Source organism: Lissotriton vulgaris, unplaced genomic scaffold (genome assembly GCF_964263255.1).
Source record: "Lissotriton vulgaris unplaced genomic scaffold, aLisVul1.2 SCAFFOLD_798, whole genome shotgun sequence".
Lineage (NCBI taxonomy): Eukaryota > Metazoa > Chordata > Amphibia > Caudata > Salamandridae > Lissotriton > Lissotriton vulgaris.
Genome location: NW_028243133.1, coordinates 605,777 through 632,731, shown reverse-complemented (window position 1 = coordinate 632,731; position 26,955 = coordinate 605,777). Strand labels below are relative to the sequence as shown.

Below are 26,955 nucleotides of genomic sequence, written 5' to 3'. Positions count from 1 at the left end.
GGTTTACAAGTCTTTTGGACAACCTCTTTCCAACAATCTGGTAATCAAAGTATCTTATTCATCTTAGTATGATATGCGGTTCTGTCTAATTCTAAGAAATTGCCCAAATGGAAATTGTCTCTCATGTTTCGTGGATGGTGACTATGATACTGAAGAAAAGAACTTTTCTCAGTGGGATTTCAAAATAGTGATGTGTACAATTTGCTATTTTCTGACAGGATCTTACGATGAAGAAAGGCAATCTCTTGTGGATCATAAAACATAGTGAAATGAATATCATTAGAATGTGTGCTATTCACGAGGGGACTTCAATACGTTTTCTACAAGGTCTCCTCCAGATTATGAAGACATCATTGATGTATCTAGTTCATACAAAGATGTTTTCATGGTGAAAATTAGCTGCTCCTCATGGTCGGCCATGAAGAGATTCGCTAGATTAGGCACAAATCCAGGCCCCATTGCCTCACCTTTAGTTTGGAAGTAGAAGTAGTTCCCAAATTTAAAATATTGTTTACTTACAGCTACCTCGTGAGATCCAATATGGGTGGGGAGCTGACAGAGATGTGTCCTACAGTCCAGGGACTCCTTTAACACCCTAAGGGCCTTCTGCTGGGGAATGTTGGTATAGAGGGATTGTATGTCCATAGTAACTAGGAACTCCTTCAATCTGTAAACATCCATCCCTTCGATAGCATTAACAAAGTCCATGCTGTCCGTAATGTAAGCCTTAGCCTCCAAAACTGGTGGTCTAAAGAAAAGAAAATCAACATATTTACAGAGAGACTCCAGGATGGAACCACAGCCAGAGGCTATAGGTCGACCTGGGGAATTCTGAAGATTCTTATGTACCATGGGAAGGTGTATAGAATAGGAATACGTGGGTGAGGCCTGTTCAAGAAGTCAAGTTCATTTGGACTTAAAAATCCTTTCTGGTGGTACTAAGTATTAGGGTTTCGATGTCTTTTATAGGATTGCTGTCAATTTACTGGTGGCATTCTCGATCAGATAGTTGTCTATGGATCTCCTCGCAGTAGTCGTTCGTGTTCAAGATAACAATCCCTCTCCTCTTGTCCGCAGTTTTTTTTTAAATAAAATCTTTTATTAAGGAGAAAACAGAGCATATCAAGCAATATATGGACAGAAGGATACAAAGACATAAAATAAAATTTAGCCACATATATGTCAGAGCTAGAGGATCTTCAAAGAGCAGCCCTCGCCCTTTCACCCTGACAACAAAAGATATCAAACAATATATGAAGACACAGAAACAAAAATAGAATACAGTTCAGCCTCATGTATGCCTAGTTTAAAAGATCTCTAGGGGGCAGATCTTGCCCTATCCATCGCCATGTCTGCAGTGGGAGAACTGCAGATCTCGCCTCTGTACACATTCCACGGCCCCCACTTCTTGTCCCACTTTTTCGGGCAACCTCTAAGTTTATACACTGTTTTCTCGGCCAACATAGCCCTGTCCATCTCTGCCACCCATCGTATCACAAGCGGGCGGTCTGGAGAGCCCCAGTGCATTGCTATGGATCGTTTAATAAGGAGGCATCCTAGGGCCAACCACTGGTGTTCTATGTCTGTCAAGTCGGTCGCCTCCCAAACATTGAGGATCCCTCCCTGGGGAAGAGAGTGGCATTGGTTTCCCCAATGCCTCCGTCATTTTCTTAACTGCCCCTTGCCATAGGCGTTGACTCACCGGGCATTCCCATAAGGTGTGATAAAAGGTACCTGTCATGCCGCAGCCGCGCAGACAGTGGGCATCGGGGCGTCTACCCAATTTAGCGAGTAGCGGGCCGGACATGTAAGTTCTATGGAGTATTTTAAGCTATATCAAGCGGAAGCGGTGGCAGATTCCAGTGGGGACATTAGCGCCGCTAACCAGTCAGTATCCTCTAAGTCGCCCACGACGCCCTCCCACTTGTGCGGCGCAGAGCTGGAAAGGAGTCAGGTAAGTTGTTACAGAGCTTGCGATAGGTACAGGAAATCTCCTTATTCAGCAGGAGTTCAGAGAGCAATCTGTCCTCAAAGGGTGAGGCCTCTGGGAGGGAGGAGAGGTCAGGTATGTTTATCTGGATAGCGTGATTAACCTGGAGGTATCGAAAGACCTCCCTGTGTGAGAGTGCGTGTTTCTGTTCCAATTCTGAGAAGGATAGAAGTTTCCCTTTGTGTATCAAATCCCCAACGGTGGATATGCCAATAGTATCCCATCTGTCAAATCCCGGCTGGAAATAGAGGAGGCCAAGCTTCTGCAAAGACCAAAGTGGCGTCGCCTTAGTGAACTTGTTGGACCAACCAAGGCTCTTAGTGGCGCGATGCCATATGGCCACCGTCTGTTGCATGGGACCTACATAACTATTACGCTGTGGTCTGCTGTATAGAGCCCCCAGGTAACGCTCACGCCCCGTCTGATAACATTCGATATGAAATGCTGGGTCCGTGGGTGTACCGTGGATCCACTGATTAGTGGCCACCAGTTGGGACGCCCAGTAATACAGGCGCATATCAGGTAGAGCAATGCCACCATTGTACCAGCTCTTATTGAGTTTACGGAGAGCGATGCGAGGTGCCTTGCCGTCCCACAGTAATAAACACATTTTTCCCTCAAGAATGGTGAAAAAGGAATCGGAAATCGGAAATGGGCAGTTCTGGAGGACATACAGGAAGCGGGGAAGCGCCAGCATTTTAAATAAGGCAGCTCGGCCAAGGAGGGAAAGAGGCAAAGATCTCCAGTGGGAAATATCGTCATGTATTCTCTGCAGGGGGCCCTTAAGATTGCGGTCGTAGAAAAGTTGGGGATCCTGGGTGACATAAATGCTGAGGTATTTAAAACCTTCAACAGCCAGAGGAACAGAATAACCTGTGGGTAACGTAGGTGGTGGGCCATGCAACATATACAGGACAGACTTGGACCAGTTTATGGAGTAGCCGGAATATTTTCCAAAATTGGTCAGGACGTGAAAGAGACTATTAACAGAGGCGGCGGGGTTGGATATATATACCAATATGTCGTCCGCGTACAGTGAGATTTCGTGGACAACACCTTCGGCCCAACTAAGGCTCCGGATAGAATGGTCCGTGCAGATCCAATAAGCCAGTGGTTCTAAAGTTAGGGCGAATAGCAACGGTGACAGGGGGCAACCTTGCCAGGTCCCTCGGTGCAGTGGGAATTGTCAGGAAGTGTGATTTTTGACTCTAACCTGACCCCAGAGGTCGGTGTAGAGGAGCCTGACCCACTGTATGAAATTGGGCCCAAAGCCGAATTTTGTCAAGACTGCAAAGAGGTATGTCCACTCGATCGTATCAAACGCCATTGTGGCGTCGAGAGAGAGGATAGCGGTGTCCTCTTGCAAATACGGCTGTCTACCCAGTACATTATGGACTCGACGGAGGTTCAGTGCTGTGTTTCGGTGTGGGAGAAACCCCGACTGGTCAGCATGGACCAGGGACGGAAGGACCGTGAGGAGTCTGGTAGCCAGGAGCTTAGCCAGTACCTTGGCCTCAGAACTGATCAGGGAGATCGGTCTATAAGAACCAACATCCGTAGGGGGTTTATTCGGTTTAGGAATGACTACGATAGACGCCAGCCTCAGATCTGGCGGCAAAATGCCTCTTTCCTTGCTTTCCTCAAACATGTTTTTTAGATGTGGAGTGACCCCTAAAGCTACGGATTTCAGGAATTCAACCTGGACCCCGTTTGGACCCATGGCCTTGCCAGATTTAATAGCAAAGATAGCATTGCTGACCTCCTCGGAGGTAAGGTCGGCTTCCAGCGCCTCCCTATCTTCATCCGAAATGGAGGGTAAGGGCATTTCGTCAAGAAGGGACTGGGATTCCTCAGCATTATAGTGTGCCCTAGCCGTATAGACGTGTTCGAGGTGATCAGCGAAGGCCGCTGCCCATTCCTGGGGAGTCGTTATTCGGGCTCCATCGGAACGGACAAGCAGTGGAACCCATCTCGCCCCCTGTTCACGACGCTCCAACCACGCCAGCATTTTACCCGCACGGTCTCCTAACTCGCAGATTCTATGACGAGTCTGGAGAAGCCTGGCCTGCACCAGCTCAGAGGCCAAAGCCCTGTACTCCTGTTGTTTCAACTGGAGACGACGGACCGTATCTTCGGACGGATTAACATTATGGATGGACTCAAGGCAAAGCAGATCAGTTTCGGTTTGGATCACTCGTTCATTATGTTTGCGGACATACCCGACCTTGAGAGCCAGTGACCTGCCCTTAAGAACAGCTTTGTAAGCTTCCCACAGTGTTATTGCCGAAGTCACGGAGCCGACATTTTCGGCAAAATAAAAATCAGTATGTACAATCAAGTTCTCCTTAATATCAGGGATCTTTAAAATCCAGGGGGTAATGATGATCGTCCCTCGGGTGAACTGCTGATGGTAAGTGAGCTCGACACTGAGGAGGGAGTGATCGGAGATGCCTCGGGGGAGACCTCGAACATTGCGGAGATGACCAACGTCGGCCAGGGGACAAAAGATATAATCAATGCGAGACATGCTGTTGTGGGCATTAGAATAATGGGTGAAGTAGGGAGTGTCAGGGTGTTGTGTACGCCAAAGGTCCTGTAATCCCATAGCTTGTATAAAATCTGCAAGATCAGACCCTGACCTATGTGAACGTCTCTGGGGGTGTCTGTCAACCGCGTCGTCCATTGTCTCGCGGCTCACATCGTCCCAAATTGCGACACGCTCTGTCTTCAAAAACCAACAAAACCAGAACAACATTTCCCAATACCCCCCTCCCTCACTTTCCATCCCCCCACCCTGCCCCCCTGCCCGCAGACTTTGAACTATCCACACCCCAACTAGGCAGAGTGCCCGTCGCCCTCCCAAAGATTGACGGGGTGCTTGTAGAGCCATGTGAGCCCTCGCCTGAAGTCTATGAGATCGTGGTGCCTTATACAGTTTAGGTCAAATTGTATAGGTGTGTTCATCTACATATTACAATAAACAGTGAAAAAACGGAATGGTCCTTAGTGTCCGGACCGGAGGAAGGAGTACAAGGAGAACATGAACGAGTACAAACCAGCCGATATGTGGCCGCCCAGGGAAAAAAGTCACAGCAGTGTTAGGAGGACCGAAGAAGGGCCTCCTGACCGCCTCGCAGAGGAGTCCCAGGCAACTAAAAGACATCACTGGTCATCCTGATTGCCATCAGTAAACAAGTCCTGGCTTTTGGGCAGCAGGTTCTGGCTGGAGTGGTTGGCCGAAGCTCGGGGATTATTTGGAGTTTTACCAGATTGACGCCAACCCTCGAGCCAGTCCCAGAACTCCTTAGGGGACAGAAATAACCAAGTCTTGCCCTCAGACTCCACACGCAATTTAGCGGGAAACAGCATAGCGTACTTTATATTCTTAGCTCGCAAGGCCTTTTTACTTCCAGAAAACTGCGCCTTCCTGCTTGTACCTTCACCGTGAAGTCGGGGAAGATCGTGATGTGGATATTCTCCAGGTGTAGGGGCGGCCCCGTTCGTGCCGTTTGAAGGATAACTTTCCAATCCCGGAAGTTAAAGACTCGCGCGATTATGGGGCGGGGGGGGAGCCCCCGGTTTCGGCCTGTCACTCGGGACCCTGTGTGCCCGCTCAATTGAGAAATAGTTAGATAGTTGCTTGGGCTGGAGGTGTTTTAGAATCAGATTCTCAACGAAGAGGTCAGTGGTCGGCCCCTCCATTCGTTCCGGAACCCCCAGGATGCGGAGGTTGTTGCGTCTTGCGCGTCCTTCATAATCATCTAAGAGCTCTCCCATGTACTGTTGTTGTTTTTGGAGTTGGGTTACCTGTTGTTGGAGGGTGGAGGTGTCGTCTATGACCGCCGTGGTCTTGATCTCTATGTCTTTAACTTTGGGGTCCATTTTGCGGAGATCCGCCCGCAGCAAGGTAACTTCTATGTTCACAGAGTCCATGCGGGTCTCCAAAGAGGAGCGGACACCAGCTATCACCTCCAGCACGTCTTCCAGTGTGGGCGGTTTTCCCGCATGCGGGGGAGTTGCATTTTTTGGTGTCGCATCGGGATTTGCTTCCTTATTCTCCCCCTTGGATCCCCACAAGAGTTTATTGATCTGCCTTTGAGCGGACGGCCTGCCGCCTTTATTGGAAGCCATCCCGAGAGCCGACAAGCACGCCACACTCCAGCGGCGCCAAAATGTGAACAGAGGCACAACAGGAGAATGACACCACCACACCGGTCCGGGCAGTCAGTCACCGCCCCCACCGGACCGTTGCCACCAGAGCGTCCATAGCCCGGGGGCTACCAGGAATGAAGAGATCAAGGCAAAATAATGGTAGCTGGGGGAGTGAGAGCTCAACCACTTACTGTGATGTAGTTCATAGATCGTGCCCATGAGCGCCTCACGTCGGAAGAAGTCAAGCATGCCAGCCAAGGGGGTGGGGAGGGCCTCGGGAGCAGGCCACGATGTAGGATTCCACTAGTCTGGGGTAGAGTTCACGGGGTCAAAACACCTTGTTGCGGGGTGTCAAGATGGCCATTTGGAGCTTCCAGGGGCCAGGAAGGAAGGCAGCACTACGCGGACACCCAGCCTCAGCGTCCAATCGTCACCTCCAAGGCAGGAAGGGCAAGTCTGCACCTAGGGCCGTGTCGTCTGGGGGCCCAGGTAGGTCGCCTGCAACAGGGTGGAGGTCCGATGGCAGGAGAGGGGGGAACCACAATTTCGGGGGTCGCAGGAGCACCGCCGCAGCCAGGGTGGGCGCGGTCATCCCCCAAGACTTGTAGGGGGCTCGGGATAGGCAGCAGTCCCTTACAAAGGCAAAATTATGTAGGCCGATTGGGGAGAGCGCTGGCCGCGCCGAAGAGCCGGCGCCGCAGTGGTCACCTTGATGTAGGGGTCCCCAGGCTGTTGTGGCGGCCTTCGTGTAGGCCCCAAAGCCGGGGTGTTGCGTAGAAGCCGCCCCGGCATCCGAACGGCAGAGACAGCTTCACCCCTCCCGCCGCGCCGCGGGCCCTCCAGCAGCGCAGACTCCTCCGATCAACAGGGCAAGCGGTGGGGACACTCCGGTTGGACCCGGTGAGTGAGGGGGGTGTTCAGGTAGACTGAAGGGCCCAGCAAGCTGCAGTACAATTCTAGGCCCTGGGCCGGGACCTCGTAGCCGCCGCCATCTTGCAGGTTCGCCGGGGATCGCGTCGCAGCGGGCAGATTCTCTCCCTTCTCCTCCTTAAAACCTCCGGCGCCGCTAACCATCAACGCACCACTGGTAGGCGGTGGGGACCTCTCGATTTCAGGAGGTTCCCGCACCGGAAAACGGATCAATTTAGCTGAGTTTTAGGTGAGGGCCGGGGAGCCGCTTTAGCAGGCGACCATTCCCTCCGGCTGCTGGCCACGCCCCGCTTGTCCGCAGTTTTGACTACAATGCTTGCATTATTTCTTAGGGATTTCAAGGCCAAGCATTCATGCTTTAAGATTTTGTAAAGGACATATTTGTGTTTGTTACCAAGTTCAACTGTGTCTCTTAACCCCATTTTTTCAAACGTCAATAATTCCACTGGTAGTGAATGTAAGGGGGAAGTCTTAGGCCTGTGATATGGAGTTTACCTTGGTACGGATTCTTATTTAAAAAAATGACTTAGTCTCAGTTTTCTGAAATATTTGTGTATTTCAATTTTAAATCTCGAAGAAATCTGGTTTATTTGTAGCTACAAATGAGAGACCCCAGGCTTAGGACAGCTATCTCAGCTGGAGGTAATGTAAGTTTTGAGAGGTTGAATATGGTGTCCATGATCGAGTTCTCAGCAATAGGAGTCGTCTCTGCAGCAGTTCCATGACACCATATCTTGCCAATGCATCAGAAAGGACCACCAGCATTGGAGTAATTTCGAAATTTGGTGAACACTATCACCACCAGGGTACCGCCGCCCTGGCGAAGATATAGGCTGCAAGCTAAAAATGTAATTAGACCCATCATCTCCACCACCCCTCTTTCTAATTTAGGTCTAACCTTCACTTCCTTTTTGTCTCTATCCCATTGAAAATGGACTCTCCAACCACAATACGTAGACCACTAATTGTACCTGTAACTCAATGCTGTAATCACTGAAGGAATTCTTGTTCTGGTTCTCGAGATAAGTTTTAATAAATATAATCTGAATTTTCAGACAACTACAACATATCTGCAATTCAGTTCAGTTTGTCACTTGATTCATAAGGTTTTCCCTTCCATAAAAGTACATGGATATGTAACAGTCAACATTTCATCCAGTTATGAACATAAGTACATTATCAAATTATTATACATTTAATTAAAACTTATCTGTACATAACACTATACATTAAAAAGCGCAGAGTAAAAATACAAAATAGCAGCATATTGTTAAAATAATAAAGTGCTACGTGCCCTCACAACATGTCTTAAAAATGTGCCTATGTGTAAACATGTTTCACTGTCAGACAGTTGGAAAATTGATGAAAACATAGCTGCACTCTGCCTTATGTTGTAATTTCTCCTTTTAAAAAATGGAATAAAAATAACCTTGTATACAATTCATTAAATGTACAGAACAATAAAAAATGTATCATGGTTTGGCCTGACTTATTACACTGGCAAGGAATAGCAGCAAGATTCAGTTGGTAGCCTAAAGGAAAATACAGTAAATATTTAACTGTGTCAGCTAGAAACTTAAATAACAGGGAGTGCTCCCATCTCCCTCATGGTTGCTCTAAATAGACGGGTTATTAAACGTAGGGCATAAATCTCTCTTTATAAAAGCTCTCTCCACACCAATTTTTCCAAATTCAGATTTAATATATGGCAACCACAGAATTCGGAGGCCATTATAGCAAGAGATGTAGGGCCAGATGTAGGTAAAGACTATTTACCTATTCTTAAATACCGAATTTTACCGATTCGGTATTTAAGAATAGGTAAATAGTATGTAGGTAATTTTTTGGTAAATTTTACTGAATCTGTAAAAATCGGTATTTACTGATTCGGTAATTGCCAATCATTCCTATGGGCTTGGAGGCCCATAGGAATGAATGGCAATTACCGAATCGGTAAATACTGATTGAAGGGTGGCAGGATGTCACTTTGACACCCTGTTGCACCCCTCAATTGTGTATGGGTGCACATGTTGCAGACATACATGCCCTAAGGGCCCTAAGGGCATGTATGTCTGCAACATGGCACTGAAGCAATTTGCAAAAAATTGCTTTTTGTTTTTTTTTCGTTATTTAGCACCAACTTGTAGTTGGTGGTAAATAAGGATTCCTAACATGGGATAAACACTCATTTAAGTGCTCCCTACATTAGGAATTCGGTAATTTACCGAATCGGTATTTAAGAAACCGATTCGGTAAATTACTGAATCCTTAATTTCGGCCCCTACATCACAAAAGCCTATTACCGGTCGGTAACGGCCAAAATTAGTTAATTTCGGCCGTTACCGACCGGTAATACCCTTCCTACATCTGGTCCGTAGTCATTTATTATATCTCTTGTAAGTAATGCCTGCTCATTACTCCAAATGGATAACCAAAGCAATAATGGCCTCACTCTGATAAAATTGGTTATATATAACAAAGGTAAATCTTTATGGCAGATAATATGGGGGGGGGGTAGAAAATGGTGCACCCAGCAGTCGCCTACAGAACCTATTTTCCTAGCTTCCCCACATATTTCCAGCCCGGCCCCTACGCTTCTTTTGGAGGAGAAACTCCCCACCTTTCCAGAGTTGACAATTCTGGCTTAAATCCAACCAAAGTTTTTCGTTGTTTTAGTCTCAACTGTCGCTCCCTTCCCAAACACCAGCGTCACCTATTTCACTTCCTAGTCGATATGGATCCAGATGCGTTTTTTTTTAACCAAGACCTGGCTCCACGATGGGTCTATACCTGATGTGAATGCGGCACTACTACAGAATTTTGCTCTATTAGGTATAAATAGACCTCTGAAAACTGGTGGAGGAAGTGCTATTATTTTTTTTAATACCTATAACTGCAAAATTGAGGCACTCACGATCCCAAACAGTGAAGCCCTACTTTTCTCCATCCCACTTTCCCCCAATTTGACCTTTTCTGGTGCCCTCATTACCGCCCCCTGGTCCCCCTATCTGGTGCTCTCATACCGCCCCCCTGGTCCGCCTAACAACTGGGGCTCCCTGTTGACCAAATCACTTGCCCCTCTCATTCTTTGTGCGGCAAATTTTTCTGTGCTTGTGGATTTGAATTTTCATTTTGACGACCCTTGTAATAAACCTGCTTAAACTCTTTTGGATGACCTTTTGACCCTTAATCTTTCACTTATTAATTCCTCTCCTACCCATGTAGCTGGTCACCTTTTGGATCCTATTTTTTCAAATCTTCCCACCGTCTACTGCTCCTCCCGTTCAGCTAGGCTGGTCTGCCCACCTTGCCATTCCTTTCTTTATTGAGTTCTCTTCGACGCATTTACCTCGCTCCTCCACTTTGCCAAAGAAAACTCGGAACTGGTCCTTTCTTGATATGAAGGCACTTAATGAGCTGCTTCGGCAGACTGCTCCTTCTATTTCATCTCAACTGGATTCAGACCAGTTAACGGGCTCCCTTAGAGCTGGAAAAAACACAATGTTAAGCTTTGGAGATATTGTGGAGAAAGCATTACGTGCCAAAGGCTAAAGCCACTTATCTGGAGGCACAAAAAAGTACCATGCTCCTTGCAGAACTGCCCGTGCCTCTTTCATGGATAAAATGATGTCCGCTCAAAATTGTCAGAAAACCCTATTTAAAGTTCTGCATCTAATACATTTTGCCATCCCCTTCCCTTTTGCTACAAAATTGTAATGAACTTGCGCAGTTCTTTCACAATAAAGTTGTGTCCAGTCATCGTGAGCTTGAATTGGATTCCTCTTCTCAGGACAACTTTATCTTTCCCACTACTCTACTCTCTGACTTGGTTCCGACTGTTCCCTTTGATTTTGCAATGGATGAATGTCAAGTTAGGGCCTGGCTCCCAATTGATTTAATTTCTTTAAGAAATCTCCTTGGAAACATCAAGTCTGGATTCCCACTTGATCCTCTTCCTCCTTCCATGCATAGATGCCTGGATAAGCCTGCCCTCAAGGTGCCTGTGCAACTGTGCAATTCCTCTCTAAATCTGGGCCAGCTACCGAGCAGTTGGAAGCACGCTCTGGTGCTTCCACTGTTGAAAAAGACTGGTTTAGATCCCCACTGCTGGTCTAATTACAGGCCTATATCTCTTCTCGCCACCTTTTTCAAAATATTGGAAAAACACATACATTTTTTCAACTTTCTGCACATGTAACGAAACATAAGCTATTTTATCCGTCTCAGTCTGGCTTTCGTCCCAGTCACAGTACCGAATAGCTTTGCAGGGGGTCACTGAAGACCTTAGACAGCAGCTTGATCATGGAGGCACAGCAGCGCTCCTCCTTTTGGATTTGAGCGCCGCTTTTGATACGGTCTCCCATTCTATTTGGGTGGAGCATCTTATGAGCACTGGCATTGCAGGCTGATATCTTTCTTGGAGGACCGCTCCTTTCAGGTCTTCCACCACACCCCGAAATCGAGCCCCGTTGCTTTGACATCTGGTGTTCCACAGGGTTCGATCCAGAGTCTTCTGCTCTTTAATCTTTACGATCGTCCTTTGGCAGATATTGCTGAAAAATCCGGGTTGACTATTTTCTCATACGCAGATTATATTTTCTTTAGCATCTGCTCAACACCTTGATCCTTCCAAACTTAAACTTGGCTTGGTAACATCTCCTTGTGGATGTCCAGCAAAGCTTTCAGACTGAATGGCTCTAAAATGGAGGCGCTCATCTTGGGGAACAATCTGGAGCTCTGGGGAGCCAACCACTGGCCTGTATCTCTGGGACCGTTACCCATCCCGGTTCCTAAGGTCAAGAACCTGGGGTTTTCTATCGATAACAACCTTTCTTTCGCTGCTCAGGTCTCTGGAGTCACATCGGCCTGCTTTGCGATCCTCAAGTGGTTACTGAAAATTCTCTGGCTAATTCCACCTGCTGCTCAGAGGACTGTCCTGCAGGCTTTGGTGATCTCCAGACTCAATTACGGTAACGTATTGTATTTGGGTGCGGATAAGACCTCTGTTTGTCGTCTACTGCTCATCGAGAACGCAGCTGTCCTCCTGCTTTTTAGTTTGAAATGCAAAGCCCCTGTCTCCCCTTTGCTTTTTCAACTCCACTGGCTCAGGGTTGGCAAGCGTATAAAATTTAAGGCTCTCTGCTACATGTTCAGAGCTTTGCACGGCCTGGTCCCCCGCATGTATACTCAATCTTGTCAAGCCCTATCAACCTTCTCGCAATCTTCAATCTGCCAATCTTTCCCTTTTCTCAGTTCCTAGAGTAGGACTGACCCGTTCGTTTTCCTTTCTGGAACCTAAAGTGTGGAACTCCCTCCCACTAGAACTCAGGAACTGTCAATCCTCTTGGCCTTCCGCAAAAATCTTATTCCGCTGTCAGCGACGGGAAACCCTGTTGGGTAGCTGAGCGCTTTATAAATCTTCTAAATAATAATAATAACTCTGGCTCTCACGCCCCTATGGAAAAATGCAAGAAAATAGACAAGAGAGGCATGCAAACCCTTAAGTATCAACATGTGCAATAGCTGCGAACGATTCACACAGTTGAAAGCGGCACTTAAATCCATAAATGCTATGTATAAAGGCACATGCTTAGTGACGGTGTACTTACCTATTATTAGGCTCAAGTTGGCACATTCCTCAATTGTCCAGACCTTACTTCTAAATCCATACTGGGGGGGATATAAGATTGACTTTGCTTGAGCCCACTCCTGAATCATATTATAAATAACACACCCCAGCACCCCAGGACTTTTACAGTTGTATCGATCAACAATATTGGTCTATAACAACTGGGGTCTTCTCGGTTGCCTTTCTTAAATATAGGGACGATAATAGAAGTGCGCCAGGAGTCCAGAATATCTGTGTGAGGCACTTTACTGAACACATTGGTTAAAATGGAGGTTCAAAATGGAGTATTTAGTTAGGGTAAGTCAATTGGTACTGCATCTGGCCCCAAAGCTTTACCGCTCATAACTTTGGAAGCATTCCTCTTCTACCTCCTCCACCATAATTCTAACATCTGTTGGCTTTCTATTATCTATATTGGGGGACATAAACCTTGGTCCTCCCATGATTCACTAGTGATATGGCAAGAAATCAGGAAGACAGTCAGATTTTTACGTCTCATGCCAGAAACTGTGACCCAGAAGTGCTTGCTGTCCTTCATATTAACTGCTTGTGCTATGTCTTCCATTGATCTGTGAGAACCTGCTGCCAGCGCCTAGCCGTCACAGCCTTATAGTGTTACCCCAAGGCAGTGATTGATACTATGTTTCTGGGCTTTTTCCCTAGTACTATCTTTATTTCTTGGTTAGCTGCTGTGCAATCATGATCCAACCAACCTTAGTAGGTCGGGATAATGGTTTAAGAAGAGCGTTTTTTATGCCTAACCAATGTTTGTTAAAGGCACCCACTATGTTGATTACACTATCCTTTTCTGATAGACAGACCTCCACTGATCTCCTTTTCGCTTTCACAATTTTCTCTAAAGTTCGAGCGGGGTCGTGCATTCTCCATACCAGTTTCAAATTATACGTTCTAGATTGAAGATCACAGGCCCCTATCTGTCTCTCGTAAACTTTCCTTGGAGCCATTAAAAACAAAGCCTCAAAAGTGGATTGTGGGCACTATAGGTGGATTCAACAACTAACCCAAGAAGCAAGATTTGGGCTAGGCTCCAGGTGGCGGGAGACTCTCTACCTCTATAAATTGGTGGAATGATGACATCTTTCCTTTCAGTTACCATAATATCTAATAGGTCATAAGATTCCACTCCTGACTTCTGTGGTCTAGCCCCCGTGTATTCCCCTAAGTATTTCTACCATTAGGTGTGCATTGAAATCACCAGCTAGGCAAAGGTATAATCCCTGGCCCTGGGTAAAAACCCTGTCAGATAAATAGGTAATAAAGTTAGTTAATTCTAAAAATAGTGGATTAGGTACATTATTAAAGTCATTGTTATAAAAGTTTACCAAGTAAACATGTTTATGGGTTTTTCAACAGAGCACTTGAAAACTACTACTAGCAGTCTCCAAAACCTCCACATGACCACCCAGGGCTAAATTCAGCCATACTGACAATCCACCTAATGCACGACCAGAATGGCACCAATGGCAGGAATATTGTAGCATTGGTACCAGTCTAAAAAAGTGGGTACCACCTCCCATGTCTCCTGTAGCATAATTATATCATGATTTTGAATAAAAGCGAGCCATTCTGGCAAAATAGCTTGGAACAATCCCTTCTACATACCAAACTCATAGTACGCAACCTGTTGTCCTGATTAGGCTGCGTGGTGGTGATATGAGAAAGCTTCTTTGTAAATTAGGCAAGGGGTGTGCAGGGGCATATCTGCAATTATATTCATAACTTCTTACCGTATTATCTTTTCCTAGGCCGCGATTACTGTACTTCCCTAATGTGCTCCTCAGATATTAGGACTCCTTTCTAACATCTGAAATTTCTCCTAAGTCACTGTAAACCTGGTCATTCTGTTCAAATGCTAATGTTAAATACCAATACTGAACAAAAACCTAGTCAGGCAAAGGAATAAAATTGCTGGGGCAAAATCAGTAACAAAAATTAATTTAAAAAAATCAATGCTCCAAACATGCAGAGCAACCAACTTATCAAAGAAATCAACATATATGGGGAATAAGAGGAGATTACAGTGTTGTAGCAAACAGGAAAGGATGAGTACACATGGGAGAGCAGCCATCACCTGACGTTATTATCTATTCAACTACTTACAAATAACTGAACATCTTCTTAACCCGTCACAGATTAAATTGGTTAATACATTTTGGCACTGACAAATAAAAACAATTGGCATTTTTGATTAATATGTGTAAGATGTCCTCATTCATTCTTCATTACTCACACAATTGTCCTATTTGAAGGTGGAGCTTGAGTGATAACAGTGCTTGACGTTGGTGACGGGGTTGCGTGCTGAATGATAACACTTGAATCGGAGCTTGCCAGCAGCACATTGGGAACCTGTAATGATGTTGGCCGAACAATGGCAGGTGTGGGCTGTGCAGGCGGTTGCAATGGCTCCTCCTTTAGACATAAAAATACAAATTTGACTTTTCAATTGACCCACAAATACCTGGTCAAATAAATGTTTTTTATTCTATAAACAGGACACTTCATTGAGAAAAAACAAATTATAACTGTGTATGTATGCTACATAATTACAGTTTCATTCTCTTACACAATTTTTACTACAACATCACCCCCAAATTATTTTTAAAATGTAATATCATGAATTTCATGCTTGGAAATATATGGTAGGATTGCATCCTTTTGTCAAGCTGTCTGGAAAAATAATTCTTCCCAAATCTTCTCAAGCAAACCTCACTATGGACAATTACAGTACTCTATTTAGAGCATAATTCCCTGTACTTGCAATAAAGAATATAAGAAAAGTCTTTAAGATTGAGATTTTCTATTTACAAAAGTACATACATCAACAAGTGAAATTCATACCATCATGGGGCAGTCCTGCATCCCCAGACACCAATCACCACCTAACTATTGAAATAAAAGCCCCCATCCAATTTCTATTATTTCTTCCCAAACTCACCAAATATGGCTCCTTGCAGAGCTGCGGGCTGCTTCTGGATTAAGTGTGGCTCTTGGCATAAGGTAACTTGTATGTGTTGCAGGGGAAAGGTTGGACACTGAGGAGTAGGCCTACTTGCCCGAGGACACTGCACATTTTGCAGGAGGGCTGTGGAGTGGTCTGTTTGAGTGTTGCCTGTAAGGGCAGTTGCCATAGAGTCAACAGTATTTATTGCTGGGGCTGCTCTTCTGGGTCAGTATTAGCAGATCAGCACGCAGAGGATCAGCGCATCTTCAGAGTGAGAAGCAAGCCACTGAATTTGGTGCATGTAAGTCACCACTGAGTATCCACTGCTTTAATTTATAAGTTTTAACTATGTCAGAGTTGGGCAAAGCCAACTGGTTGGAATTGTGCAGGGTGGAAAGTTTGCATCTCATTGTTTGACAATGGAAAGACAGTTAAGCTCTAAGAGGAAACATGTTTATTCCTTTCTCAGAGGAGGAGTCAATTCCTGCTAAGAAAAGCAAGTCTCTAGCATCCACTACTAAATCTCCAGGTATGCCTTCTCTGATGAAAGTTTCAGAGGTGCAGGAAATGATTGAGGCTGCAGTTTCCAAGCAACTAGGAGCAAAGTTCAAGCACAAGGATAAAGTGAGCAAAAGTATCAAAGGCTGGTGGTTTGAGTTCTCCAGCTTATTCATCAGCGTCAGATGCGGAGACCACCAGTAACTCTTTTCCAGGCAAATACATTAGGAGGGAGGAGGGGCCTGAAGTTCTGTGGCACATCAGTGACAATCTGGAGTTCCCTCTGTTTGCCTCTTCTGAAGATGCGAAAGGTCTTTTCTGCAATACGATAACCAGCCTCTTTTACCACGCCTTTACACAAGAAGATTAAGCAGTTGATATTTGAGGAATGGAAAGAGGTAGGCTGTGCCAATGTTTCAAGATTTTTACTGAAAAAGTATCCACTGAACAAATCGGAGGATAGTCTTCAGCATAATTTGAAAGTAGGTGCTGTTCTGGCTGAAAGGAATTTTGATTGGCCAAACCTCCCTTAACCCTGAGAACTGTTCTCCAACTAATGCAACAGACAAGATGGAAGATAACAAACTGAAGAAGTAATATTCAGCAACTAATTTCTCTATTAAAGCGGATACTTACTCAGCATGTGCAGGACAGTCCCTGGTGTAGGACTACAAAAATGCTGGCAGTCTTAATTCAAGAGGGCACAGACAGTGCTAGCTTCTTGGTATTGATGGAGTAAGAGGCCAAATTTACAGCCAACATATCCTCAGATTTGCTGGAACTTACTGTAATGTCAGCAGGGTTTGAAGTGTTAGCAAGAAGAAATGTCTGGATAATAGACTAGGTAGAATATACGTCAGAGAAATCAGCCTTGCTAAAGGTTCAATTTGATGAAAAGAGGTTATTTGGGGATCAGATAGGTACAATGCAATGATTACAAAGGTGTTTAAAGACAGAAAGAGCATCGTACCCTATAAAGGTAAGTCTTCAGGGTCTGAAAGGTCGTGGGGTTGTTCTTTATATGCATTTTAAAAGAATAATGCAAGTACTTTTTTTTTATCAAAGGAAGAAGTTTCAACCCAAGAGGCTGTGACAAAGTGTGATTCAACTAACTAAACTGGTTCCTCCCAGCAGAAATCATTACAATTAACCTTCCTTATTCAACAACAGTGGGTAGAATAATCCAGGACTTTTTCCATGCTTGGTAGAAAAAAACATATCACATATCCAATCAGTAGGTATTGAACATTGCCAGAAGAGGTTATCACAGACTTCGTAGAATCTCCTCTAGACTCATACAAATTTCTGTTTGAAGAGAGGCTGCTAAGCACTAAGCACTAGCATACTTTGTAGGGCAAAAGAGCCACTGTTTAAATATCTCAAGAACAGCCAGGCAAACGAACATATTCAATTCTGTTCTTGGTCTAAATGTCTTTGGGATCTTACATGCCAGTGTGGGACCTAAAGAGGTTTAGTTCCTGGATTCAAGTTATTCAAACTAGCTTGTTAGCAGTTCATAAAGTGCATAGTAATTAAAGTGCTAACCGTGCCCTTTGTAAACAATACCAATTAAATTAGTAAAATACATTGTTATGGCGAATATATGAGTAATAAAATACATTTTATAAACGTTATTGAATTAGTCTCCTCCCAACCAGTTATTATAAAATATTAGTTAATGCTTTTTTCTTTAAATAATCTAATGCCTCACTAGCCTCCTTTTTGATAGAGCCGAACATAAGTACAATGCTACACAATAGTTGGTATATGGGTTAGGGAGCATTTGGAGGAAAAACAGGGCAGGACGGCACTGGACAAAGTTATATTTTAACAGTAATGGACAAATATACTTTTTCCGTATACATGAATAAAATTTACAAAAAAATAGCAAATGTAAGTTAGATTGAATAGATATATTGTCACAGGGACTAACAAGAAGTTTGTTTACTGAATAAGTCTCTGCTGGATATCCTAAGATACAGGGATAACATTTAATCTAAACCTTAACAAAATAAATATATGTCTGGGTTTGTTACAGATGTCAGGTATATATTCATTTCTCCCAAAATACATGGTTGGGCTAAGTACAATACAACTGTAGGTTTAGCACGATTTACATTTTCTCTAAATTCTTTAGCACATGCTTTAATTACAGATTGCAGATTGATCTAAATACAGGGTCTCTAAACCCAACTTCATCAGTGTGCTTTTAACGTAGCACAACCAAGGGACTCGGTTTACCTTTTCCAGCAATAAACAATCTTGGATGATATCTTGGGTAAGTCCTACTGTATCTCTCATCCATACTGAATGCCAAAGTAAAACTGGAGCTAAAAATGTCAGGTCAGATATAAAAGGTACTTGTAATTCCTGATGTATAATGTAATTAGAACAGCCTTTGGAGATAGCATATAACTTTTTAAAAAATATATCTTCCTTTTTTTGTAATGCATCGGTATTAGCTATACCCCATATGCCTACGCCATATGTAGCAGAAGCAACAGCTCTGGCGCCATAGATTTTTTTGATTGATTCTACCGGTTAAGTGCCCAATTTTCTTTGTGGAAGATCGAATGGCCATGGTATTTTTTCTAAGGAGTTACATCTATTCGCCACCATGTCTTTCCATGTCCCTTCACTATTAAAAAGTACCCCCAGATATAAAAATGTTTTTGTTATTTTAATTTTTCATGTGGCAATGTAAAATGTTGGCAATTTTCTTGGCTTTTTCCAACTACTAAAAACAGCATACTAGGTCGTACCCATTAATTATTTCTAACCAGGCTTCGTTATCCTTCTTAGATCTAAGCCCCGCTATATTCCAAACTAATACTTTCATATTATCCCTTTCTTCAGCCTGCAAGTAAACTACTCTGGTGCTTGTTATCTCCTGATCTATGTTGGGGCTCATGGTCTCTCCTTTTTCCCTATGCCAATTGCATGCCTCTAAATCCTGCAAGGGCGCAAACCTATTTGTTAGGGGTATATCAAGGACATTTGCTTCTCCGACAAAAGGGGGTGCTGCAACTTGGTTAGAGAAAGGGGGAACAACAGACTCATGGGAGCAACTCACCCTAGTCTCCTTCAACAGAATTGGCCCCAGCGGTCTGTAAAAAAACCCAAAGGTACAGCAAAGATTTGAGTAGACGCCACAGGAGAGTTAGGGATCATACCCAAAATATATTTCACATAGTGCTGTTTAAGGTTTATTACTACGGAATCTCCCACAATTGACTTTAGAGGGTTTCCCACCCTTGATACTCTTCTAGCCATATTAATTTTGATTGCCAATATGCAAACCTTCTAGGTTCATAGCAAATGTAGATAACCAACATTGCTTTATTCATTAATTGTTGGGTGGTTTCCGTCTGGTTATTTTTCAAAGGTGGAACATTTACTAGAATCATTACATAAGGGCATGCCGCTGGAGGGAGATGGAGATTAAACTTATGGGGGGGGTTGATATCCTCCCTGATCCCTTTGAAGTTCCCTTTGGGCTGTGATTCGAGGCAAGATTCCACTGGCCGTAGCCTTACTTAGGCATGCCGATTTTGAAGCGACATACTACTACTATAATTTGCTTTATGACTTGAATTTGCAATGTTAGACACATTGGTAGGGGGATACAGAAGGGTGTGATTTGACGGTAACACATTTTTGTTAGAACAACCAGTGTTTGCATTTCTCATTTTCAGTTGTGCTCCCATCCCGCGTCTATCACATGTATTGCTGGTATATTGTCTCCTCCCTCCCATTTCCATTCTACTTATGGTAGGTAGGCATTGATGTAACTGGTTGAAGATCAGACTCAGTGCTGGCCGCTAACTGTACCTCACTAGGCACCAATTTGCCACGTTCACAAACACCTGCTGTATTCACCCTCTGTCCCATAGCGCCAGCATTAGTACAGTTTCTTCTTTAACAATGATTTTTGCCAACAGGCGGGTGAGAGTAACTTCCAAGTCTTGCATGGGCTTGCCAGGCTTTCCAGGGCCAAAAATAGCCTTTTTGGACGGGCCCTTACCCCCAGCTGTCGTCATAGTTGGAATTGCCTGACATTGTGATTTTCCTCCCTTTTTTTCCACAGGGGTTCAACAGGAGAACCTGTAGAGTATAGATAAACTGTACCATTCGGGTGAGACTGGAATCTGTCTTGGGGACCCCGCTTGCATAGTAGGAACAGAATTTACGTCCACTTGATCATTTATAGCTGAATTATTATGAAGTGCTAACAATACAGGATCCTTCTCAACTCCCGTGAGTCTCTCCTCTGCTTTCTCAATTTCCTTTGACAATGCGTTTGCTGCCTTCATGAGGAAAGAGTCCAAAGTATTTACAGCATCCCCTCCTTGATCGTGCAATGGTATTTTTATTTTCCCCATATTCTTACCTCAAAGTTAGTGGGTTGGCCAAGCCACCTCCGGGCTATGACGGGCGCCACGGGCCGGCGTCGGTCTTTTGTAGCACCTCCCGGCGCTAGGGGTGCTAGGAAGTGCAGTCCTTTGGCCCCAACAGAGTCGCCAGCAAACGCCCACGGAGCTTCTTTCAAGGAGCTTATTCACTTCGTCACTAAGTGTAAGTGTAGGTCACTGTAGGTGTCACAAGGGCCACTGGAACTCCAGTACTCCGGGTCTCAATACTCTGTACTCTGCTCTACTCTGGCGGGGCATCAGTAGGGCGGTGGGACATTGAGGAAAGTGAGGCAGTGGAGAAACAGGGGTGATGGTGGGAGGCAGTGCTCACAGGCTAAGTCAAGACTACCCCAAGCTCCGTGAGCCCCACAGGATACCCCCTCACCAAGGCCTCATGGATACTCGCTGGGTTATGATGTCCTCCCTCCCCTGTGCCTGCACCTGCGCCAGGTGCTACCGTTAGAGAAGTTGAAGTTCAGGGCAGCACAGGTCTCCAAGTCTCAGCGCACTCGGCTGCTCCGACTGGCGCCACCACTGTGCAGGTTTTGCCTTAGCCCAGTGTTAGGTTCAATTCAGTGTTAGGCCTGGTAGGCTGCTCCTCAATATCACCAGGGGCTCGTACACAACCCCCCCACGCACCCCTCCCTCGGTGACTCAGTAACCCAACTACACCTTGCCTTGGAGAGCCTGCAAGAACCCGCGGGAGCCGCGGGGGTCCGAAAAAGATGATGCGGCAGACGCTGTAGGCTGTCAATCGATGAGGAGGCAAGACAGCTGCGCCGCATCCTCCTCAGGCCGTAGAACCCTTAAAGAATCCGCGGGTACCTTGAGAGCAAGAGGCAACCGGCCGTGGACCGGGAAAAAAGCGTTCAAACAGCAGCGGCTCATCTTTGAGTCTTAGCTTCCGCCTGCACTGAAACCGGCGTCTGCCGTGAAACTCTTAGTCAATTGGAACACAGTACCTCAAATCCCTCAGAGTACCCTGTTTCGCATGATGTGAGATGAGATCTGACATGGTGGTTGACTCTCAAAATCTGTTTAAGGGGGTTCCTCTATCTCCTCCCTCTCCGGAGATTTACTTATAGGTGGCAAAATCATATATCCCCAAGCAAGAAGGAATGAAGTCTCTCTCACTAGTCAAGATATCAGAACAATTTTTACACTGGAGGAGAAGCATGTATGACCAATCTCTGTAATCCACATCCAGGGGATCTACAATGCTATTGCAGACATGAGCAGGGTTGTTCCGACTTCTCTGAATTTTTGTCACACTTAGCATTTCCAAGTCTACATCAGGAGAGTCTCTAGGCTCAAATTAGCGGCCTTGAATTGGAGAAGCCGGAGGTGAGGAATAGAGGCTTATTAGAGAAGTTACCTTTTACTCTGCAAGCATCTAGAAGGGCATCAACTCTGAAATCATACGTCAACATTGGGGATTATTTAGCAAATGGTGTGGTTGTAATCATTTTGATCCTCAGACTGTTGATTTGACTCACGTACTTTCTTTCGAACAAGATAGGTTTCACTTAGGTCTTAGAGGAACCACATAAAAAATGCATTGGGCAACAAAGTAAGGCTTTTAAAGGTTAGTGGGAAAACCTTTCTAATGAGGAGAGTTTGGTGTTTAAGGGATTCGATAACATGTCCTTAGCCTCCTCTGCTGCTTCTTACCAGGCATCTTTTACTCGTTTTGGATGGTTTGAAAGGTGGACACTTTTAACCACTGGGGCGGTGGATGTTAAGATCTTTATTCGGAAGACCTTCATTTTGGTAGCAATAATTTCTGCTAGGTGGCTAACTGAGTGGGGGTTCTCCTTTTTGTAGACACCCATTTTGCGGAATTTTTGAGGAAAGAGCCATTTTCCATCCGGCTCCTCCGTCTATACTCAAGATTGATTTGCCTTTCATAAGGAATAGGAAGTATTCTTGTCCAAACAAGGAAGAGATTAGGCTCCATGTTTTGAATGCAAGAGGAGCTCTTCTCGTTTATTTAGAGAAGGTTTCTTCCTTTAAGGCTTCAGATGTGATTTTTGTGAATGTTGGTCCAGCCAGGAGGGGTGCAGAGCATTCAGTCTCTTCCCTAAGCAGATGGGTCAGTGTTTGATTTCCTTTGCTGATTAAGCAGGTCAGCGGTCACCTTTGGGAGTTCAGGGCAGGTGTACGAGGGGGATGTCAGCATCTTTGGCAGAAGTTGATGGAGGAAATCTACACAGCAGTCACCTGGGTGACTCCCTCTACTTTTGCTAATTATTAAAGTATTGTACAAGAAATGTATATAAAGGACATTTTTGGTTCCAATGTCTTGTTTAAAGTTTTGATTTAAGCATGCAACTTTAGTTGTTCTGGAATTGCTTTGGTACGTCTCATTTTCAAGCGATCGAGGGACAAGAAGGTGATGCTCCAATTACTCCAAGTCCCGCTCCCTCACTTTAATTCAGGACTTCCCTCCCATCCTGTCTTTTACAGGCCAGCTAAGTATGGTTGCATCTGGGCTTTATACAAACAGAACAGGTGGAGGGCCTTTTTATTTTCAATCGTCATGTGGTGATTGGTGTCTGGTAAGGCAGAACTGCCTCATAGTTTTATGAAGTAAAGTGAGGAAGTGGGACACTGAGTAGTGCAATTACCAGTACGTAAACTGAGGCATTTGCATCAATAAGTGCAAGCCTCTTAAAATTAACCGAGGATCTCTCAATGAGTAGCCTTTTTGGATAATCAAGTTAACAGGAGGTGATGACTTTCCTCCACAAAAGTCTCACAGTGGATAATGAATCAATGCCAAAACAAAGACTACTAAGAAATAGCTAGAGTGCAGGATCAAGCTAAGGTGAAAGAGAGGAGTTGAACAAAGTAAGACAAAATTTAGCACCAGACATTGATGTAGAAATGAGACTAACATTCAAAGGTAGCGTAAGGAGTAATCAAATCCTATGGCCATGGTGGAACACTTCACGTCATGCTTTCCTTTATTAACTACTAAACTCAGCAGCAACATAAAACATAAAAACATGACATTTACCAACAAACAAAGGGAAAATATATAGTACATTACAAAACAACTGACCAAGTATAGTTAAAAGCAGTCCAGGTGCATGGCTCATGGACCATAATGACATTTTGTTGCTGATCTCCATGTTTCATATTCAGATAATGTATATGCTATTGTATAAATGTAATTTGCTTGTTCAAAACACACTGTCTCTCACCAAATGTTTACCTGGTTCTTGCTCATTTTAACTGCATGTGTGGAATGATTTGATATTTCCTTTCTTTCAAGTGTGTGCCCATGGCTGAATTTGTACAGCCAAGGATCCATCGTGCATCTCTGCTTGTGGCTATGTGCATGGTTGCTCCTATCACTTGTAAGCTTCCTCCCAAATTGCTAGCTTGGAGAGAATCTCCTGTGCCTTTGGAAGAGCTGTAAAATCACAGAGAAACAGTGATGGAGTTCCATTGATGCAGCTCACTCAGGAAGGGACATGGTTCATCAACATTCCAAGAAAAGTACTCTCCTTGGTACTCAGAGAGAAATACAAAACTCCATAAACACTGGTGCCAACTGTGAATAACTGAGTTTTTTCTTGAAAATCATTTTGCCTCTATAAAAAGCCCCAAGCCCTTCTGTTGCTTAAAAGAAGCTAACAGAGTGATGAAACCAGTCAGAATGAATATTTCCGATTCTGCAGAAGCCATAAAATTCACAGCTGTTTGCCAGTGTCTTTCTTTCCTGTTAAGATGGTCAAGAGTCTGCGCACTGACAATTGAAAGTTACATACCTGTAATCATAGTTCTCTGCCAGGAGAATCCTTATCAGTCATAAGAAGTGAATTGTCCCATCAAAGCACAGGATCCTGAGCACTTTACAAAAGAATGCACCTGTATACAGAATGTGCAAAGCTATACAGTAGGAAAGTGTGCTTAAACAGTGAAAACAACTGTCCAAAACTCCCTTTGTAGCCTATAACAGGCTAAAGCTGGCCAAATGTAATTTTTCGTTTAAAAAAAATCAATGATTTAAAATAAATAAATAGCAATTCAAAACAAAATAGCAAAAAAGTGATTAGAAATATCTTCCATAAACCTTTTTTTAAAGGAAAAAGAAAGGAAATATAGGGTAGTGTTAGCAGTTTGGCATGGAAGTGAAAGCTGGCACTGCCTTTGAGGAGCACTCTTCAATTTTCCCTCCCATCATGTCCCACAGGTGACAAGTCAGTTCTTTCTTCCAGCTTTTGGTAACAGGATCCTGGAGCAAACACCTCAGTCTTTTTTGGCAATTTTCCCACTGCAACATTGCCAAACCTTTTTCAAACTATTTCACTTGATGTGGCTAGAGACTATTAGTGTGGGTCACATTTTTCTGACAAAATAGTTTTTTTCCAGTCAGAATGATTTCACTTTCTGTGAAGTGCCTTGCCTATGTCAAGAAAAAAGCCCCCCCTCTAAACCACATCTTCGAAGTACAGTGCTTCGCAGATGACGAGTCTGTGTATTTGGAGACGTGGGGTGTGGCGGGCAGGGCAGCTGACTTCGGAGCACATGGCTCACGGTTCGATCCCCAGCTCTGGCGGCAGCTCAGCCTAGCACCATATGACTCTGGGCAATAGCTCCCATAATTTCCACAACATCCCCCAGCGCCCTGAGACCCGTAAGGGTGAGTAGTTTGCGCTTTACAAATACGGATTTAAATTTGTTTACATTTATTTGAGGATCTCCGGAAATTGGGGTTAAATATATGTACATGTGTGTGCACATGAGAGAGAGAGAAAGAGAGAGAATAACTATTGTGTAGTGTCTGTAGTATCAGGAGTTGGGTGATTTTTAACCCTTTCGCTGTGGGAGTAATTCTCCTACGGTGCAGAGGGTGAGGGGGGGAGGCGCCGTGCCGCGGTGCTCATGACGAGCCCAGCTCGTCATGAGTCACAGTGGAGCTGTGCTCATGACGAGCTGGGCTCGTCACGACACCGCCTACTGATTAATTCGCCCGCACAGATGGGGAATCAATTGTGTGTGGGGGGAGCACAGCCGTTATGACGAGCCCAGCTCGTCATGAGCACAGCTCCACTGTGACTCATGACGAGCTGGGCTCGTCATGAGCGCCGAAGAGATTAAGACCATAATTACACTCATTACCATTGTATTGTGTGCATCCTATTCACCTCATTGTAACAGCAAATAATGAGGGGCTTTGATTCCATAGCTCACACTTTCAAAGCACCTCCAGTGAAAGGTCCTTTCAAAAGTCTCATGAACAGGGAGGAGAGTGGGTTGTTGCATGTGAAACTATGAAACATACCAAGGTTGGTGAACTACAGTTACGACTAAGCAACTTTCTTCTCCACCACTGGAATGTTCATAGAAGCATGGATAATGATGATTACGTAAAAGAGACACAATGATGGAAAGCAGAATGGATGCTCACCTTATGTAAACAAGCATTTACAATGCAATGGTTTCGCCTTTGGAAAAGTTAGAGCTATTGGCATTGTAAATGACAACATTTGTATTTATGTGTTGGTTTTGGAAACAGATAAATAAATGGCCCGAATCTGGTCCGGCCATGACGGACGCCTCCCTGTTCCAATGGCTAGCCTCCATTTATGGAGCTAGCCAATGAAACAGAGGGCGGGTTCCAGAGCCACATACTGTAACTCAATAGATTTCTCCTGCAAAAGCGCTTGCGCAGCTTTTTGCAGCCGAAACCTAAAAATGGGTGGCCCTGCCCACCACCTGAAACCACCAGCACACATTAAGCACTACAAATACGTCTAACTTTAGAGCAGAATCTATTTGTGAACATTTACTCAAAGCAGTGCGGCTTCACAATGCAATCAACTTATTTGGAAGGTTCTATTGTCCACTTTCAAACATTGGTTTGCCCCCTTTCCTGTAATTGTCGAGATTTTTAAGTTAACGCCTGACAGGTGTGATATGTACAGCCAGTCATGGCCTTTAAAAGTGCACTCATTTGCAACCTGCTTCTTGTAGTTTTACTTCTCCCATTATAGATGGAGTGCTAAAAGTAGCAGGATGCAATCGGATATAAGTTAAAATTTTACTGTAAGATCATCACACTCTGGCTGCAAGATTCTAGGTCAGATGTACAAAGAACAGATTCACAAAAAGCGGTCGCAATTTTAAATTTGGGAACCAACCTATGCGCTAATAGTCCGGTTACAAAAAACATCATTTATAGTTGGTCACAATTCGACCTACCTCATCAATATTCATGAGGTAGGTTGCAAATTGCAACTCACTCTAATTAGATGCCAACACAAGGATCGTGGCATCAGCATGTCAGCAGAGCACCACAGTATGTTTTTTTTATTGCAGCTCATTTTTCTTCAAAGAAAAACGTCTGCATTAAAGATTATTTTTTAAGTTA

The 26,955-nt window shown here is 44.4% G+C and overlaps 1 protein-coding gene across 3 annotated transcripts in view; it reads right to left on the bottom strand.

The window, feature by feature from the left end:
- The window catches only part of ATF2 (activating transcription factor 2), a 403,773-nt gene that overhangs the window by 253,800 nt on the left and 123,018 nt on the right, over positions 1–26,955 (bottom strand). For all 3 annotated transcript variants that reach the window (XM_086948508.1, XM_086948506.1, XM_086948507.1), the window contains exon 7: positions 14,953–15,131. In XM_086948508.1, coding sequence (XP_086804634.1) covers positions 14,953–15,131 — 179 coding nt within the window. The remainder of the gene's footprint in view (positions 1–14,952; positions 15,132–26,955) is intronic.